At 36.8% G+C, this 20574-nt stretch overlaps 1 protein-coding gene across 1 annotated transcript in view; it reads left to right on the forward strand.

Moving 5' to 3' along the window:
• The window catches only part of L3MBTL4 (L3MBTL histone methyl-lysine binding protein 4), a gene marked incomplete at its 5' end in the record, with an annotated part of 276294 nt that overhangs the window by 51636 nt on the left and 204084 nt on the right, over positions 1-20574 (forward strand). The window contains 5 exons of the mRNA XM_080684810.1: positions 7960-8064; positions 9119-9254; positions 11227-11318; positions 12721-12875; positions 13910-13986. Coding sequence (XP_080540936.1) covers positions 7960-8064; positions 9119-9254; positions 11227-11318; positions 12721-12875; positions 13910-13986 — 565 coding nt within the window. The remainder of the gene's footprint in view (positions 1-7959; positions 8065-9118; positions 9255-11226; positions 11319-12720; positions 12876-13909; positions 13987-20574) is intronic.

Here is a 20574-nt window from a genome sequence, read left to right on the forward strand (position 1 = left end):
CGCCTGCCTGCCTTCCTGATTGCCCCTAACTGCTTCTGCCTGCCAGCCTGATACCCCCTAACCACTTCCCTGCCAGCCTGATTGACGCTTAACTGCCCTCCCCTGCTGACCTGGTCACGCCTAACTGCCCACCCCTGCCGGCCTGGTTGCCCCCAACTGTCCTCCCCTGCAGGCCTGGTTGCCCTCATCTGCCCTCCCCTGCTGGCCTGGTCACCCATAACTGCCCTCCCTTGCCAGCCTGGTCACCCTTAATTGCCCTCCCCTACCGGGCTGGTCGCCCCTAACTGCCCTCTCCTGCAGGCCTGATCACCCCCAACTGCCCTCCCTTGCAGGCCTGGTTCCTCCCAACTGCCCTCCCCTGCTGGCCATCTTGTGGCCGCAGTCTTGTGTCCACATGGGGGAAGACATCTTTGAACACATGGGGGCAGTCATCTTGTGTGTTGGAGTGATGGTCAATTTGCATATTAGGCTTTTATTATATAAGATACAATGCCATTACAAATTTTTAATCAGACAGAAGAGTATAAAAATAAAAAACTTTCTCTCTGCAGGTTCCCTTTTCTAGCTGAACTACTCAAAATAATTTGATGTGTATATTTCCAGATCTGTATAAATGTTGTTGTATAGATATGTGAGTAATGTTCAGATAAATAGTTGTGTTTTGCTGGACTAACATTCGCTTTATATTTATATTTATCAGTATACCATGGCTATGATGCCACCTGAGCGATCCAGGTCTGTGTCTTGCTTTTTAATAGCTGCATTGTATTCCATTGTATTGTGTCTATTTGCTCTCCATCTAAAATTTTTTTATATATGCCATTGCAATAGAAATAGTATTCAATTTTTCTCTCCAAGTGGATAGCCATATGTCCTGATGCCATTTATCTTTACTCTTCTGATTTACAATGCCACCTTCATTTTATAATAAATTCCAATATATGGGGGTTGGAGCTCTCTGTAGTACTGTTTTCAAACTTTGGCATGTGGGGATCATTTATGGTCAGAGGCCACCAATATTCAGACCTATATTTTAAAAACTCTAAGTTGTTTTAAAATTTTTTCTTTATTGTTCAAAGTATTATAGATGCCCCCCCTTTTTTCCCATTGACCCTCTCTATCCAGCACCTGCCCCTCCCTTCATCACACTATTTCTGTGTCCATATGCTATGCATATATGCATATAAATTCCCCAGTTAATCTGTCTCCCTAACTCCCATCCCTTCCCTCTGAACTTTGTGAGTCTATTCCATGCTTCTATATCTCTGGATCTATTTTGTTCATCAGTTTGTTCATTAGATGCCACATATGAGTGAGATCATGTGATAATTATCTTTCTCTGACTAGCTTATTTTTCTTACACATTCTAAGTTTTAATTATAGAATAAAAGCTTAAAATTTAGAAGTCTTTAGTAAGTGTGTGGGAGAGTGTTGCCCTTAACCTTTCATAATGATCTACCACAGTGACTAAGAAGCTATATGCTAAAGCCAGACACATTGTGGTTTCAGACACATTATATAACCTCTTGTGCCCTAGTTTTATCATCTGTATAATGCACATAACACCTATTTCATAGAGTTTTATACTGATTTAGTAAGTTGATACTTATTAAGTGCTTAGAACAGGATCTGGCCCAGATTTAAGTGCTTCATAAATGCTTGGTGGATAAAGGGCATCTTTATAAAGGATAGCTCAGGCTCCATAACCATTACTTCTCATTCCTTATTCTTCATTTCTGTTTATGGAGAAAATTATATCAACTATAGGTTGGCAAATAGGAAAGTAAATGTTTGGTGGTTCTTCAGATAGAGCTGGATTGTCCTTGTTTGATCATTCAGATCAAACATAAACTGTGATTCCTTTTGTTTCGTCAAATGCCCAGTCAAGAAGAAAATCACCCTCAAAACTGGGTAGGCTAATTCTGTCTACTTTAGAGAAAGCTGCAAATGCATCCCTAACTTTCTCTTGGGTTGTATTTGTTTCAGGAAAAGTTTCTGCATGTTCCTTTCCACAGTAATTGAATTAGTTTATGCTACCAATAACATGATTGAATTTTTTACATTGAGTAAAAAAATTATCAAGTTGACGAAGAGTTAAATTCTCTATGCTCAAGCTGTTTCTTTCACAGTTTGTTTATAAGACTTCCTTATATCTCTCTTTTCACGTTTAAAATTGTGACTTTTCAGCCTTTGAGGTATACATTGAGACCACTTGAAATTCAAAAGATGTTTCTGAAATAAACCATTTATGAAGGCCACTGAATTCATGGCGATTGTTTTTGGTGTTATAAGAAATTTTGTTTTTAACATCTAAAATAATAAAAACATAATATACTAATTAGATCAGACGTCCTTTGCGACCACCTTCCAGACAAAGCCAGGGCTGTGAGGGAAGCCTGGGTCCTGGGTGCCTATTGACAGCTGGAAGGAAGCCCGGGTCCTCAGTGCCAGAGGGAAGCCAGTGCCAGCAGCCAAAGGAAGGAAGGCCTACTCTTGCACGATTTTCATGCATCAGGCCTCTGGTCTGCATATAAAATCCATCTGAGCATCTGTCCCTTTGACAGCCATCACATGAAGGTTTGGAAACCAGGGGCCCAGCCTTGCCCAATTTTTGCATAGCACGCTAAAATATGTGCCTCAGTGGCTGTGATCCCATTGCATGCCCAGTTTTTCATTTATTTCAATATTGAATGAAACTTAGGAAAATATTGTTGACTGCCAACTCTTGCCTGTTATAAAATTGAATGCCTATGGGCATTCAGATAGAGTCTTCCCCTGAGCATGTTGACACTCTTCTGTAACACACAAATCTAACTAATGCTTTGCTAGTGATGATGGCCACCAAAACTTCTGGGGTCTCTGTAATGGCTCAAAAATAATCATTTCAAGTATAGTCTCTCTGTTCTTATAATGGGGTGTTCAATGATAAACAGAGTAAAATGTCCAGAATTTCCCATATCTATCAATCAAGTGTCAAAGAGCTGTTCATGCTCTACATTTCTGACTTTGTCCGCCCATGGACCAAAGGTCTGCTGGCACACACATGTGATATTGAGTGCCCCTATGCATTGTATTTCATAAAGGAATTTTGTCAATAGCCTTTCTGTTTTTCTCTTGGCATGGTGCTTTGCTTTTATATCTTTTTCTAATGCTCTGACTCATCCTATCTAATAAAAGAGTAATATGCAAATTGATTGTCACTCCAACACACAAGATGGCCACCCCCATGTGGTCAAAGATGGCTGCCCCCATGTGGCCGGCAGGGGAGGGCAGTTGTGGGCGATCAGGCCAGCAGGGGAGGGCAGTTGGGAGGGACCAGTTCTGCAAGGGAGGGCAGTTGGGGGTGATCAGGCCTGCAGGGGAGGGCAGTTAGGGTGACCAGGCCTGCAGGGGAGGGCAGTTGGGGGCAACCAGGCCTGCAGGTGAGGGAAGTTATGGGGAACCAGGCCTGCAGAGGAGGGCAGCTGGGGGCAATCAGGCCAGCAAAGGAGGGTAGTTAGGGGTGACCAGGCCTGCAGGGGAAGGCAGTTGGGGGTGACCAAGCCTGCAGGGGGGGAGTTGGGGGCAACCAGGCCGGCAGGGGAGGGCAGTTAGGCGTCAATCAGGCTGGCAGAGGAGTGGTTAGGGGGTGGTCAGGCTGGCAGGCAGAAGCAGTTTGTGGCAATCAGGCAGGCAGGCAGGTGAGCGGTTGGGAGCCAGCAGTCCTGGATTGTGAGAGGGATGTCTGACTGTCCGTTTAGGCCCAATCCTGGTCGGGCCAAAACGGGCAGTCGGACATCCCTCGAGGGGTCCCAGATTGGAGAGGGTGCAGGCTGGGCTGAGGGACACCCCCTGCCCCGTGCATGAATTTTGTGCACCGGGCCTCTAGTTTTTAAATAATAGTATATAATTTGTACCTGCTTTTGCTCTGAAGTATGGAATTTTGGTGACAAATTTATCCATTTCATACTAGAAAGCATTATTTTGCAACTATTCTTGGGAGAGGGGGGAAACAAGGCAAAATAGAACACCTTAACTTCTGTACCTGAGAGCACATGGCGCTTCCTTGGCAATGTCCTTTGGCCTTCCATGCCCTGGAGCCACGTTTTATTTTGCCTGTTTTATAACCATATCTGCCTCCTTATGTGGAACAAAGGGTGGTCAGGTTTTAGGAAGACTTGGGTCCTTAGATATATTCTGCTGCTAAACTGGTTGTGCAACCTTTAGAAAGTCTCTTGACCTCTCTGGGCTAGAGTTCCTTTATCTTAAAAGTTTTATTCAGGTCTATAAACCTTATGGTTTTTTATGACTGAATTTATTAAGCTTATTTTTGTGTGTTAAGTGTGTGACTTCAGTTTCCTTTCATCATAAAATATAATTTTATAAGTACAACTCTCAATTATCTTTATAAAATATAAGCTTTAAGAAAGGAAAAAAAACACACATTAAATTGCCTATGAATAAACCATTCAACACAAAAGAGATGGATGAAGGCAGTGATATTTCTCACTAAATGTTGCCTTTCAGATTGTTAAAAATGAATGTTTTCTTTTTTATTTGAAACCCCAAAAGAATGCTCTGTCCTAGCCATATAATGTTCCTTGCAACATTATTTAAGGGTCCCAAATGCTCAATTGAGAAACCATTTGGAAAGGCTGACAAGGCTAAAGTTGATCATTCTAACTCCCGGCTATGAATTGTTGCCAGTGTTTTGAATTTATCATTCATATGTAATGAGAAGGTATAGTCTGCTAATATAATACTTTTGCATCAGTTTTGTCAGAATATGAAAATGTTCTCTCAATTTCTACAGCTTCTTAAATTTTCCTTCAACATTATTAATATACTCCCCTTGAGGTTTCTCCTTCCCTTTTGCTGTCTTATCAGTGTTGTGTGTATGTATACATATTTGTGTGGTGCTCTTGAAGTTAACTGAGAAATTCAAAGCAGTGACAGGAGGTAGTCACACAAAACTTGTTAAATACAATCTGCTGGAAAACATAGTAGATGTGAGAAGAAGGCTGGGAGAGTTAAACACACACATGACATTTATTTTTGTAGAAATAAAATGTTCCTGAGAAATCATTCATTCTTGCCATTTCATTTTTGGGTTTTGTCATCTTTTAAGTTTTTTTCTTGGAAGCTTCTAAAATAATCTGTGAATGTAAGAAAGTTTTTAACGACATTTTACAAGCCAATTCATAAATATTTTAAAACAATTTCATCTCCCTATGAAAATGCATACATCCAAGTATAGAAGAAGGGCAAATAAACTTGGTACCCACCCTCAGTGGAGTACAATGCAGCTTTAAAAAAAAGAAAGTGGACAACAGTTGTGGCCTGACATAGAGTGGTTTCGGGACATTCGGAAGAAAACAGCATTTATAGTATGCTATCGTTTATAGGACAGAAGAGAAAATGAAGAAAAAATTAGCTGTTTATTTTTACTAGCAGAAACCCAGGAAATCATCAAGACTGGTTATGCACAAGAGGTGGAATGGAGTGGATAGGATATGGGAGGGAGAGACACTTTTTGAGTGCCTTTTTCTATAGTTTTAAGTTTTAGAAGCATGTTAATATTCTGCATATTAAAATGTAAAAATAATTTATTATGAACTGAAAGCAAATTGAAACAAATGAACTCCTTTTTATTTCAAATGAATATCACAACTGCATTGAAGAAATAAAGAAAAAGAATAAACCTCATTTGTTATTTGTAAAAGCGCAGAGAGGAAAAATTACAAACAAATACTGAACTCTTTTTGTAGGTTTATTTATTGTAGTAGTGTGGGCAGAACAATTCTGAAACTATAATAGATATACTATAGGATTTAGCATAGGAGTAAGTGTGTTGACCTTGTTAGAGGGGAAATACAAATATGGATATAAAAAGGCAGAGCAAGCCCTTTGGGGATGAATTGGAATTAGATGAATCTGTTTTTCTAAAAATACATATGTGTACATAGATTTACATATATGTGTGCATGTTTATGTGTGTGTGATCTGCATGTGATTGTAGAGTGAAGGAACTGGACAACACTGTAGTTGTGTGATCAAAATTAATATCACCAATGAGGAGACACATGATCATCATGTGGCTGCAGATGTGATATCCTGAGAATGACACAAACATCATCACCCATGTAGTATACTGGCAAAAGAATGTATACCTGAATCTAATCAGAAGGAAACATCAGACAAATCCAAAATGAGAAACTTTCTATTTTAATAAAATGAAGGAGGGGAAAGACTATGTTCTTTAAAAATGTCAATGTTATAAAAGATAAAGAAATGCTATGGAGAATGTTCCAGATTAAGGAAGACTAAACAGACATGCCAACTAAATTTAATATCTGACCCTACACTGAATCTTATTCTGGATGGAGAAACATGATATAAAGTTCATTGTTGGATAGATCAGAAAAAGTTGAATATGAATAGAAGATTAGTTAAAAGTGATATGTAAATATTACATTTACAGAGGCTGATAAATTAGCTATTTTATGTAAAAGAATGTTTTTATTCATAGGGAGAATACTAGTATACTGCTCTTAGGGGAAAATATATAGTATTTAGGGGTAAAGGGCACTCAAATGACTCAGAAAAAATCATATGTGTATGTATATGCATATCTATTTCTGTATACACAAAGACACGAGAGCAAGGGAGCAAATGGAAATGGTAAAGCAAATGAGGTGGAATGCTAATAAACCTTGGCAAAAGCTATAAATATTCTCTTTACTGTTCTTGCAACTCTAAGTTTGACATTTCCAAATGCAAAGAGTTCTTCAAAAGAATAAATTTTACTTTAAAAATATGCATTCATGTGTTAAGCAGTAATAAATAGTAATGCCATTAGTGGTTAGAAAGCAGTTTTTTGAACTAGATTTTAATAATCATTTTCCATTAGTATACTTATAAGTTTATTTGCAATTAAGAATAAATTTACTAGTAATGTTGAATCTGCTTGAAACTGTCTGCTCAAAACGAATAGTAATTCAGCAAGGCTGTGGGAAATAAGACCAGTGTTAAACTAAATAATAATGAATGGGAACAAATTAGAAAGTCTATTATGAATTAGATTTCATTTACAATAGCGATAAGCATTAAAAGGTACACAGAAATAAGCATGACACAGCATTTTTTTAGTCTATGTGAAAATTTAAACCAACATCTTGGCCAGATAAATGATAGGATTAAGTGGAGGGGAGCAAGTTGCTGAATTATAAAACTCAATATGATGAAGATTGCTTTCCAGATAGAAAGACTCATTATAAACAGATAAGCCAGAGAACAGAATAAAAAGGCCAAAAAGAGACCCAACAATATGTATCACAGAGATAATTTTGCACATCAGTGGACTATTCAAAATATTTTTGTTCAATACTTTGTTTTCCATATGAAAATATAGACCCCTACCTCACACCATAGAAAAAGTCAATTCCAGTTGCATTGTAGATTTAAATATGAAGAACAAAATTTTAAAAGAACACTAGGAGGATATCTGTGTCAGTTCAGGGTTTCTGGGTATTTCATAGGCTAAATGTATAAACGGTATAGGAAATAATTGATATATTTTACTACATTAAAATTTTAAAAAATTCTCCACAACAAAGTCATCATAAACAAAGTGAAGAGCCAAGTCACAGACTGGGAATAGGTTATATTATAATCAACAAAGGATTATTTCCAGAGTACAGGAAGAGCTCATTCAAATCATTAATGAAAACTGAGCAAAAGGAATAAATGGGTAATTCACAGGGCATAAGCTTTGTAGATGAATTATTTCAAAGCACATAACTATGATCAAACTGTCCTTCAGGGTCAAGTATGTAAGAGCATCTTTGTATCTTTAGCTCTAGTACTGAGCTTCCAGATAGTACAGTAAGTTCTTGATTGTATGTATAGCCACACCAAGTGTTTTAATATCAAATTGTGAATGTATTTCAGTGGCTAATGTTATATCATGAAATCTCACAGGACCAATCCTTTCCAGAATATGAAAATGGTTTTCAGGTTGGAATGAGATTAGAAGGCATTGACCCCCGACATCCATCTGTATTTTGTGTGCTTTCTGTAGCTGAGGTAAGAGATGGTGTTACCGTCTTGAGCTAAATGCACAGTGAAGTGACAGAAGAGAATTTTCTAGAGAATAATGAATTGGGTACTTTCTGTTCTAAACAAGTTCCAGTACATTATGGTTTTATTTTAGTCAATGATGGGTGAAATATGTTTCTTAATGATTTTTCCCTCTGAAGATTAGTTTTTTAGTAAGTTCTTCATCCTTAGCAGGTACTCTTGATTTAATTGGTAAATAGTTTTCACCTGAGGTTGATAATAATCAGTGAATCCCACAGTGTTGCTTTCGTCTATTAAAGGAGACAAAATTATTAAAGTTTTAGCTAAACTAATGAGAAATGCATATGAAAATATTCATGCATATGAATTATGTATTTCCCATAAATATATGCATTTTGTGAAAATTATATAAAGAGCCATTGATGAAAGTAAATGGCTTATAAAATGTCATATTTACTAAACATTTTATATTACTAAGTTGATAAAAGAGCTGTATATTTTTAATAGCATCAAACATAGAAAACACTGTTCACTTAATTTACTAATTAATTTTAACTATTAAACTTATACAGCATGTCTAGAGAATGTATTTCTCAGACTGTTTTATTATTTCCTTTATTGAGTATGCTGGATTTATATGTTAGAGTTTTAATAAGGCCACATCCCTTTGGCTTTTGCTTTGTACTGTAGCTTACTCTGTCTTGGGATATGACTCCAAGCCAGAAAGTAGGAGATGGGGTTTCTGAAAGGAATATTTGACAGGTATTGAGTTAATAAATAAACTCATTGATGAATAGACGTGCAAATTGACCTCATTTTCCTAGATTGAGAATTTTTTTGCAGAAAAAAATTCTAGGTACTTGAAAGACTGTATTTTGTCAGCATTTTGTCTTATTTAGATGTTTGTCTATAAATTTGTTCTATAATACAAACACATTTAGATGGAAGGATTGGTTCACATATGTTGATAGCAATGAAAGTATATATGAATATTTTGTTAATGTTTTGTATACTTCAAATACATGACACAATGAATGACTGCAAACATTCCATTTTGCAGGTGTGTGGTTACCGTCTAAGGCTTCATTTTGATGGTTATTTAAGCTTCTATGATTTTTGGACCAATGCTGGTTCCCCTGACATTCATCCAATAGGGTGGTGTGGAAAGACCAAACATGAATTGCATATCCCTAAAGGTAAGCAAGGATGGAAAGAGAGTGAGTGGTTATTTCAGCTTTATTTTAACAACATTTCATGAAAGAATGATGAGAGCCTGGTGTGATTTGGTTTCCAAAATGAAAGTTTGGTCATCAAAAAGGAGTAATTCTGTAAGGATATGATTCTTAGAAATAAATGTCTTTTTTTTTTAAAAAAAAAAAAGCATCAATAACTGCTTGAGTCAGATATTCTGATAAAGCAACTAGGTAACAGAATTAAAATATTATGATAGCATTTTATTTTACATAAATTTTATTAAACCTTATGAGGAAGGAAGAAACTAATGCTTAAATTGTGATTAAAATGAAATATCTAAAAAAATGAAATCTCAGTCAATGATATTGTTCAGTGAGAAACTTGATTCACTGACAGTTTCCAACAGAAATCACAGGAAACAGGGAAATATGAAAGAGACAATATTTCACTGATCCAAAAATATTTATTGAACCTGTTTTTTTTGGGCCAACAACCTGATTTTCTTGTTTTATACCAAAAGACAAAGACTGGCAAATGTGACTGAAGCCATTTTTATTTGTTATGTGCTGGTGAGGTGAGGATTTGACCAGTTGAGATGCCAATGGGCTCATTTGGTTGCATGCAAATTTCTGTAAAAGGGGCCTTCTTTGATATGAGATGATTTTATGACCCTGGAAACTTCTGGAGTTAGTATATAGTCATTTTATTCTTAGTAACCAACTCAGGGTTTCTTCTGGGATCTGTCCCTGAGACTAATGGCAGAATCCCTTAAGATTGCTGGATTTCGTGGAAGCTGGTATCAGGCCGCAGACTCATTCTTTTGGTAGGTATTAATGGAGGCCTTACTCTGTGCAGGCACTGGGGATATAGCACTGCATAAGATAAACAGTCTTTGCCTTCATGGGGTTTTCATTCTAGAGGGGAAGAATAATATAAACAAAGACAAAGATTCAGTGTTAGGCAGCGAAGGGGTGGGAGGTCAGAGAGCATCACAGGGATACTCTGACTTAGTGTGATGAGGAAACGCCTGAGAAGGTGGCATCTGACAGATACATGGGTGAAAGGAGAGGGAAAGCAATGTGGCTGCCTGGATAAGGGCACTTGTTGGAAGCAGAAGCAAGAGTAAATGTCCTGGGGCCAGTGTGCTTGAGGAATGACAAGGAGATGAATGTGGCTAGAACAGAGCAGCAAAGGCGAGAAACCAGGAGAAATGGAGATGCAGCCTGGCCTTGAAGGCTGTGCAAGGAGTTTGACTTTTATTCTAAGTATAATACTGATCTAGAACCCGTTTTCTTTGGGCCAGCACCCTGTCAACCACTTTAGGGCACATGGATGGGAAGAGGATGCATTTTTTTTTAGGGGAAACCTACAAAGCTATGGATCAGAAAGCTGGATGGTCTTTGGATTGTGAAGGTATTTCTGTAATTTACACCAAGTGCCTGGCACCTGGATTATTGCACCACCAGGACATCTGGTGGCCTCGATGACCTGGCTTCTTCTGGAGTAATGACGAACTCAGGAACTTTTGTCTCCTTCCTTTGCCCATTTTGGAAAGTCCTAATGGGATATGAGACATCCACCAAGCAACCAGGGTACCAATTCCATATCTTAATGAATTTAAAAAAATTTTAGATGGGAAATCACACTCAACAGTTTTGAAGTTTATACATGAAAAAACATTGGTAAATCTCTTACCCGCCAGGGGGATGCGGGCATGGCCCAGGAGAGGTCAATGGGGGAAAAAGGAGACATATGCAATACTTTAAACAATAAAGAATTTAAATTTAAAAAGAAAGTTGTAGAAATGACAAACAAAAGACAACAATATTGAAAGAACCTAGAAATTTTAATTTAAGTATTTTGTGTTCTGCTAAAGGACATTTAATTTCTGGAAGAAGACTGAATAAGAATTATATATTTAGTATGCACATGGTTACATTTGTGGGTATCTTGAATAATCCATACTTTTTTTAGGTTATAGAAAAGATAAATTTGTTTGGATGAATTATTTGAAGGTCTGCAAATTCCAAAATGCTCCCAAGAAATTATTCAGAAACAGAAGTTCTGTAAGTATTTTCTCCCTCAGTATAAATTAGATTTTTCTTTGAGCTTAAATTTTTAAATATCCACTATATATTCTGTTGTACTTTAATTTTTAAAGAATTCTTAGCTTCCTGTTGACCTTTTTACTTAATATGTCAGTTTCTTATAGGCATGTATTTTTATCCCCTTTAAAAATATAATTAAATACTTTGATTAGATGGAGAGAGTTGAAAACTTTATATTTAAAGCCTTCTAAAATTTAAAATGCCTTTGAGAAATGTGTTGTTTTTTCTGTGCTTTTTGTGAGTTAGTCATTTAAAGTTAGTTTTGGTGTTTTGAGACCAGTAAATGCCCCAGGTAGACATTGAATGTACCCATCCTAGTTGGATTTATGTGTAATGACAATGAGGGTGACATTTTATACAGATTCAAGGAGTGTATGAGAATTTGAGTAGAGTATACTCATACCATCTGTGTCCCTAGCAACCTACCAAGTCTTAAGGAGAGAATGGGGATAAGTCGCATCCCTACCTTCTCCGAGCCCATGGGCCCAGCAGTGAAGCCACACATCAGGGAAAGGGGTGGGAAGCTTAGAGTCTTGCCACCTGTGGGCTGTGTCCCTGTGTAGGCACCTACCCAGCGTTTCCAAGTTTCAGTGTCCTGATCTTGAGATCAGTGTTATGCAGTTTCTCTATATGGTTCATAGAATGTATCAAGAAAAGAAATGTGAAATTGCTTTGAAAAATGTAATGTGCTTAAGGAAAACAAAACTCAAGAAGTAGGAAAACCCTCTTCTAGTTCCCAGATATAGTAGGTCTAATTATAGTTTTATGAAAGTGGGGTTTTGTTATTTTAATATTTTGTAAATCATAGTCTTTAGTATTTTTTAATACTAAAAATATGTGCTGATAATAAAGAGTATTTGGATATTTCAACTATTATTTTATTTGTGGGTTACTACATGTGTTCCTTAAATATTGAAAAAGCCACTAATTTCAGATCTGATCAAAGTAAATAATTTTGGTGCTAAAGAGTGGTATTTGGAAACTATTCAAAAGCCTCTGGGAGCTGAGGAAATTATTTGATACTACTATATTCAGTAAATATCATATTTTAAAATTCATACAAATTACTGTAAGAATTGAAGATGAAAGAAAATGACCCTGAAAAGGGAAATAAGCCTACCTGGACAAAGAAAGGAACAGCACAATGTAAAAGCTAATCTTTTGATCTTTGTTTTGAATATAAACTTCCTAACGGTTTGTTGGGTTATTTTTACTGGCATTTGCTGGCTTTGTTTAGGAGAGTAAGTGTTGAGACCCTGTAGACTTTTCTGATGCTAAGCATCATAGAAGTTTTGATCATGCTCTGTCCTGCTCGATGTCCTGTTTCTTTTTGTGCCTCTTCTTTCTGGTGCTGTGTTAGAACGGGCCAATGCCTAAAGAATTTCAGGTGGGAATGAAGCTGGAGGCTGTCGACAGGAAGAACCCTTCACTGGTGTGTGTGGCAACCATAGCAGATATTGTTGAAGATCGCTTGCTAGTGCATTTTGACAATTGGGATGATAGTTACGACTACTGGTGAGACACCATTGTGTGTTTTATTTTTGTGTGTTTGTGTTTTGTGTTAAGAATTTCTTTTCATTCCAGTATTGTCGCTGTTCTTACTGTTATTGAAGTTATGAACAACAGGAATTCACTACCACACAAATTGTTGAATTTGAGCCTGAGAAACATTTCCTTCATTCTATGAGAGGTTGCCTAATGAGGCCCCATCCAAAATAATATGACCAGTTCAGGGCACTTCGCTGTATTTTGTCTAGTTTGCAAGGGAAACATTTTCGTGAAGAGGAAGATAAGAACTTGCAGTATTTTTTTCCTGGAAAATGTTGAACTCGCCCTGTCATATTTTTCAAAGGGAAGATTCAGGGAGGATGGAATGAATTATTTGAAAGCCTGTGGGACCAGAGAAAATGCTACAGTGCCATTAAACTAACATTGCATGAGTTAGAAGGGTTTTCCAGGCAAAAACCTGACGTATGGAAGAGGGGATGGCAAAATACTTTTGGTTGCATTTCTTCATAGTATGTCCTGAATAACCAGCAAGTCCCTGCCTCAGGCTGTCATTCCCTGATTCCTTCCTTGAACTAAGAATCAGAATAAAGATCAATTGTTGTCTGTGTCTTAGGGGGTGTAGTCTGAATTCTTTGAAAAGGAGACAAAAGAAATGTGTAGTCATGTGGAGTCTGATTGGGCTGTCCATACGTTTGGACTGGCCTATTACTATTTTTCCTTGGTGCTAGCAAGAAGTGGTAGAAGAGGTTTATTAAAATGTTGACTCTTTGGGGATGTTACTGGCAGTTCATGTCTTAGTCAAATACTTTTTATTTTATATTTTTAAATTTCAAGAAGGTTATGTAAAAGGGAAGTTTGGTCACTCAGCTTACAAAATATAGTACTAAAATTACTTCTAATTCTCTTTAGCTATAAACTAATGTTTTAGCTATGAAGTAATATTTTCCATGATCTCTCTCAGTACCCAGAATGTTCATTACTCTTGGATTATTTGTCTGGCCTTGAATAAGATGGGATCTAAATGAATCCTATTTTTGCAGGTGTGATATAAATAGTCCTTATGTCCAGCCTGTTGGTTGGTGTCAAGAGAATGGAAGAACTCTGATAGCACCCCAAGGTGAGTGGACATGCTGGGTGTTCTGTTAAGTCATTCTGTGTGAGTGGCAATGGTCATTAATGTTTTCATTTATATAAACTACATTTAAATAAAAGGTGTATGATGAAAATACTGTGCAAGGTTCTGTTGACCACCAAGTAACCCAGAAGTCTAAAATCTGCACATTCTTCCCCATAATGAAAATAGACTGTTTTATAAAGGCGAATTAGACATTAAAAAAGTTGCTAAATTTTTTAATCCAGCGAAATGAATGCTATTCTTATAGATCGACATTTAAAACAAGCTATTTCTAGCTACATACTTTATCTCATAACTTATGTTAATTCATTAATTGAACCTTAGATTATTAAATATACATAGCTTTGGAGTTGAATATAAAAAATCTAGAAATCTAAGAAGTGACAATTAACAGTGTCTTGCCAGACTCCTTTACCAAGCCAACTTAATGACAGCTAAATACTGAAGTAAGGACTCTCTAGTTATTATATTTTTTCTCATTACAGGAATATTAAGAAACATTCTTTAGAGATTTGCTGTGTCAAGTCCACCATTTTTAAATTAAATTTATAGGGGTGATAGCCTATCTAATAAAAGAGTAATATGCTAATTGACTGTACCTCCGCTACACCCACCAGCCACGCCCACCAGCCAATCAGGAGGGAATAGGCAAATAAACCCAACCAAGATGGCTGCAGCCACAGAGAGCAGGAGGGAGGCTTGGGTTTCCCTGGCAATGGAGGAAGCCAGTATTTCTGCCTGCCCTTGCCAGACCAGGCCTCCACTCAATGCTTCAAAGTTTCAATTATAGAAGATAAATAAATTCCAACAGAAATGGCGGCAGCCACAGAGCTGGAGAGAGCAGGAGGCTAGGGTTGCCCCCGGCGATGGAGGAAGCCAAGCTTCTGCAGCCCTGGACTGCTTTGGCCTCCGCTTAAGGCTACAAAGTTTCAATTATAGAAGATACATAAATCCTAACAGAAATGGCTGCCTCCACGGAGTGAGCAGAAGGCTTGGCTCCACTCCAGGCTACAAAGTTTCAATTGTAGAAGATAAATAAATCCCAGATACCAGGGCCTCTGCTTGGGTCTCCGGGGGGCGTGGCCGGCCTGCAAACCACCACAGGCCCCTCACCCAGGCTGCCCCACACCCCAAGCGAACCCCCACCCTGATCCGGGACACCCTTCAGGGCAAACCAGCTGGCCCCTACCCATGCACAGCCACCCACAGCTGCCTGAGCCTGGGCCTTAACAGCCGCCCACGGCTGCCTGAGCCTGGGCCCTTCACAGCCTCACACCCGCCGCTGCCTGCCCTCCGGCAGCCAGCCTTGCTGCGATCAGAGCCTGTGGCCATTGGGGAGGACTCAAGAGGTGCTCCATGCACCTCATGGTGACTGGTTGTTTGGTCGTTTTGGTCGTCCCTCACTGCCCCCCCTGCCGGCCTGGTCACCCCATGCAGCCTGCCTGTTCGGTCGTCCGTCCGGTTGTGATGGCCCCTGGTTCTTTATATATATGGAATTGATTTCTAGAAAGGACTAAAAAATATGGCAGGGGCTTCTGCTCCTTCAGAATCAATCTACTGGAATTTTAACTGAAGTTACAAAGGGAACCTTTGTGTACATGTGTTTGCATGAATATGTTTTCAGTTCTCTAGGGTAGAAACTTAGGAGCAGTATTTTAGACTCTACCACAAGAAGTGCCCCATTTTACATTCCCAACAGCAGTTGTGAGGGTTCCATTTTCTCTATATTCTTCCTAACACTTGTTTGTGCTTTTGTTTGTAGCCATCATATTTAGTATATTTTGAACTTTTGTTTTGTACTTCATTTTTCTTAAGTGACCTATATGACTTCACACCTTTAACTGTTTTTAGGCAACTTTGTGACGTTTTGTCAATTATTTCAATTTTCTAGTTGAAAAACTGCGGTCCAGAGAGATCAGGTAGCTGGCCCAGACATCTCATGTGGTGTGTTGGGGACTTAGAAGCAGGCCCTGTTAGTCGACTTCAGGAACTCTTTGCCATTTCCTCCTCATCATGCCACTTTAAGTCCTGTTTCTGCCTGTGATGGAAGGAAACTTTTAGTAGAGGGCTGGGAACACAGGATAGGGAGATAATAAATTTCAACTTCATATGTGGACATCTTGGTATTGGAAGTGGTGTTTGCAGTAGTCTTTGAAGGATCTGCAAAATTTTAACTGAGATATGGGGTGGAAGAGGATATTAGGTAGAAGGGACAGTATATACAATAGCAAGATGACAGTACCTATACACAAAACCAAAATGGGTTTCACTTTTGTTTTGGAGCATTGATAAGGAATTAGTAGGAAGGGGATTTTATGAAAGATCTTTAAAAGTGAGAATGAGGAGGGATAGTGAAATCTCTTGTAACCATGGTTAGGGAGCATTTATCTGGCAGCAGTAGGCCAGATGAGAAAGGTGAGTAAGAGACCATTAGAGAGATTCATGATATGTGAAAATAGGAGTATAGGCCTTCATCAGGGCTGTGGGAATGGGGCTAAGAAGAGGTAAACTACTTGGAATTGCTGCTTACTTGATTTGGCAAGTGACTGAATAAGAAGACATGAATAAGCTCTTTAATCAGAATTTCTTGTGGTCTGGAAGGCTCTGCAAGTTGACGGGCTAGGGAAATAAATTTGGTTCTTGACCTTATAAGACTCTTTTCTTGTAAATATAATGTTCTACAGTAAATGCATTTTAATGTGATAACAAAAAGCCACTCAAAGTGAGAAAACAAATTAAACTTGCATATTTTGCTAACTGTGAGAGAGTTTTTATAGCCATTTGATACAATGTGCAATATTGTTTTATGTTATGTGTCTGTGCCTCAGGTAGACATCCTACTACCATAGTCCCCATAGGATATTATTGTGATTCCATCAGTGAGTGATCCTGCCGCTGCAGCATAAGATATCATTATTCGTTCTCTTGTTTAACTTGATTGCAAATCATATCACTGTTTCCCCAAGGCATCTCACACAGAATGAATTCCCAACACATTTTATAGTCACACTGTAAAAGGATAGCGTTCTCTTTTGCTATAAAGTGTTCAATCAACTAAATTCTACTCTTTGTGAATTAAATTTTGTTTTACCATTGAATTCTTATACATAATCACCAATGAAATGAAGCAGTGCACATCTTATAATTAAACTTCTTTAAAATAGAAATTGTGTATTTTTGTTATTATAAAACTGTAGGAAATGTGTGAAATATGTAATGTTATAATGAATAATAAAATATTAATCCTACCATTAGAGTTTACCATTATTATTCTCATTTATTTTTCAATATTTTTGTCTCTTTACTTAACTTTATGTTTAAAAATTAGAATTGTTATCTTAGTGTTCATACTGCTTTGATAGCCCTTTCCCCCATTTTACTTGAAAATATAATTTTCTTTAAATAGTCCTTGTGAACCTAGCTACCAATGACTGCGTACTTCTTTATATTATGAAGACAACACAGTTTATTCAGGGTTTTTCTTTGTATTTAACATTAACATTTTTTCACTTTTTAAATAATGTTGGAAGACATCATTTTAAAGAAATGGTTACATATATTTGCTATTTCTTTGTGGGTGTAAGTGGAATTATTGGATTAGAGAGTATAGAAAAAAATTTAAGCATTTGATAAATATTTTCATATTACCCTCCATAAAGTTTATTTCTTCTAACAACATTAAAAAGTTTAAAAGTAAAAAAATTAACATTAAAATAAAAGAATACCAGATTTCTCAAATTATAGGCAAAATTTTCTATGACTATAGTGTTACATGGACTGTGTTTATTTTGCTTACATTTTATCCACAAGTCCTAGTATATAAAAGTATATAATAAATCACATTTCTTTTTAAAAATATTTCAAATAAAATACTTTATATATACAAATTGAATTAGTAATCAAAAATCTTCTAACAAATAAAATCCTTGGACCTGGTGAATTCTTTCAAATATTAATTACCATGAGCTAATAAGCATATCAAATTGCTCCAAAATTTTAGTGCCTGAACACATTAAGAATCAATTTCTTGCTCCTGTAGTAGGGCAATCATGGTCGATAAGGGTTAGTTCTGCTCTATGCAATTATTCTGGGACTGAGTCTCTTTCAGGTCCTTGTGAATCTTTCAATGAAGTCTGAGGCTGCGAAAGAACTGTCGTTGGCACAGGAGAGGGCTTTAGGGGCCAAACTTGAAGTGGCTTATTGCATCATTTCTACTCTACGCATTTCATGGAATGACAGTCCAGGAAGTGTATGTAGCTCAGCTCTTTTCCCAAGAGAAAAAGGAAAACATTTGAACCATTAGACATTCTATGCTATATATATTTTGCTAATTCCTATAAAATTGCATGTACATGCACACATACACATTCATATATCCATATGTCCATGTCCTTTTAAAATCTGTTTTTGCTATAAAAATGGGATTATATTATATACATATTTTTCTATCTCATTTTTTCTTGCTCAAGTATGTCTTATAACACATCTCTTTTAACTCACTTAGTATAGTTCCAATTCTTTCTTTATAAAGGCTATATAATATTCCATGATGTGTTGTGTCACAATTCAGCATTTTCTCTATTGAAAAACAATTTCTTAAAAATGCCTGTATTGATTTTTCTGTGAAATTTAGAAGGGAACAGAGGTATATACTTATTTCTACATTTTTAAATTGTAAGTCTACCAATCAGACTTGTGAATGAGTGTGAAATGTAAGTTTATTTTCACAGAATAAAGCTATAATAATTAATATTTTGGGGACTAATGAAACATATTTTGTAGTAATAACTGCAATTGGTTTCTAGAATCATGAATTGGCTGGACTTGCTTATCAAACATTCTAGATGTTTGATGAGCACACAGAAATATTTTAGTGATTTAATGTTTTGACAATTTAACTTTACTTCATAATTATCTTGCAAAGCTAAAATTACATTAGCAAAATTTATAGTATAACTATTTTATTTAATTATAACATTAACCATTAAGGTTTTTTAGGAACACAAATAATTACTACATGTTAAATGGCATTGTGCTATTTCCTATAAATTCTATTGACATAAGCAATGTAGGAATTCAAAGAAAATTATAAATTACTAGTTAATTAATTGAACAGTTATTAGTAAGTGCCCGCTAAGTGTGAGGCACAGCTAGGAGTTGAGGAAATAACAAAGAGCAAAAAGGACAACATGAGGATCAAGTACTCAGTAAAATGTTATGTAGTTAGTGAAATTGAGAGAAAATTAGAAGCAAAATAACCAGTGTGTTTTTCTATAATGTTGGCTATTGAGAAAGAGAGAAAGAGAATCCCCCCAATGCAAATGCCTGCCAGTTACCAAATGTTGGGTTATATTAGGTAGTATAGGTACCATGGGCTTTTCTGCTCAGAGCTCAGCCATGTAGCACAGGTTGGTTATTTTTTGGTGATTTCACTAGACATAGAAGGGACTCTGTTTCCTTCTGAATATTCATTTCGGCCTTACTTTAAAATAATCAGTTACAAAATGAGCTCTTTGACAAGTGCCTGAGATAATGATAGTCCATACTGTAGATCAAAGAGTTCTCCATGTGCTTTCAGACCTGAGTGCTGACCAAGTAACAAATATGACATCCTGTTGTAAATATAATTAGTTTTCAGAAGGTAAAAGAAAAATAAAGATTTTGTGAAAGTTTGTCTAGAGGTCTAAAGCTATATTCAAGGACAATGGTGACTAGTTCATAGTCTTCAATGTTCTTATTATTTTAAAAAAAGAAAAATTATTTTACAATTCAATATGGCAAGACAAGTATAAAACAAACCTAAGGGAAATAAGAGGAAGGAAAGCGAAAAAATAAAAGCAGCAAATGAGATAATTAGAAGAGACAAAAGAAAATAATAGAGCTGATGAATAAATCTCAGTACTTATTTCTTTAAGGAAAAAAAAAAAAAAAACCCACACAAGTTTGACAGTCCTCTGGCAAATGTAATTACACAAACACAGAGCAGTGGTCGGCAAACTCATTAGTCAACAGAGCGGCAAACCACGGCTCGCGAGCCGCATGTGGCTCATGAGCCGCAGTTTGCTGAACACTGACATAGAGAAACAAAAAACCCAATTAGATGGAAATTTTTAAAAACATAGAGTGCTTTATACCATGTTTTACCAATATATATTTTCAAATCAAAGTAATAATAGCAAACCTGGGAAATTATAATTACAAAACCTAATAGATGCATCATTATTGGAGAGATTCTATTTTAAGTTCATGGTTTGACATCAGACTCTGATTGTGAGTTATTTTCAAATTTGTGAGGAGGCTATCGGGGTGTGAGCTGGCTCTGCCAAGTACTCATATCACCATTTGATCTTGGCCAACCTGCTTATCCTTGTTGAGTGAATGAATGAACCACTAAATGAATGCTCTTGTACCTTAGTGAGTCAAAAAGCCTTCTCCAGAGGTTCTCATAGGCTTAAGTTAGGTAATACATGTGATGTTCTTAGCATAGAGGCTAAATTGTGAGCATTCAAATAACAGTAGGTATAATTATTATCAAATGTCTTATAGTATAAGGGAATCAAAATATCAATG

This window comes from Plecotus auritus (assembly GCF_963455305.1).
Source record: "Plecotus auritus genome assembly, chromosome: 8".
NCBI classification, from domain to species: domain Eukaryota; kingdom Metazoa; phylum Chordata; class Mammalia; order Chiroptera; family Vespertilionidae; genus Plecotus; species Plecotus auritus.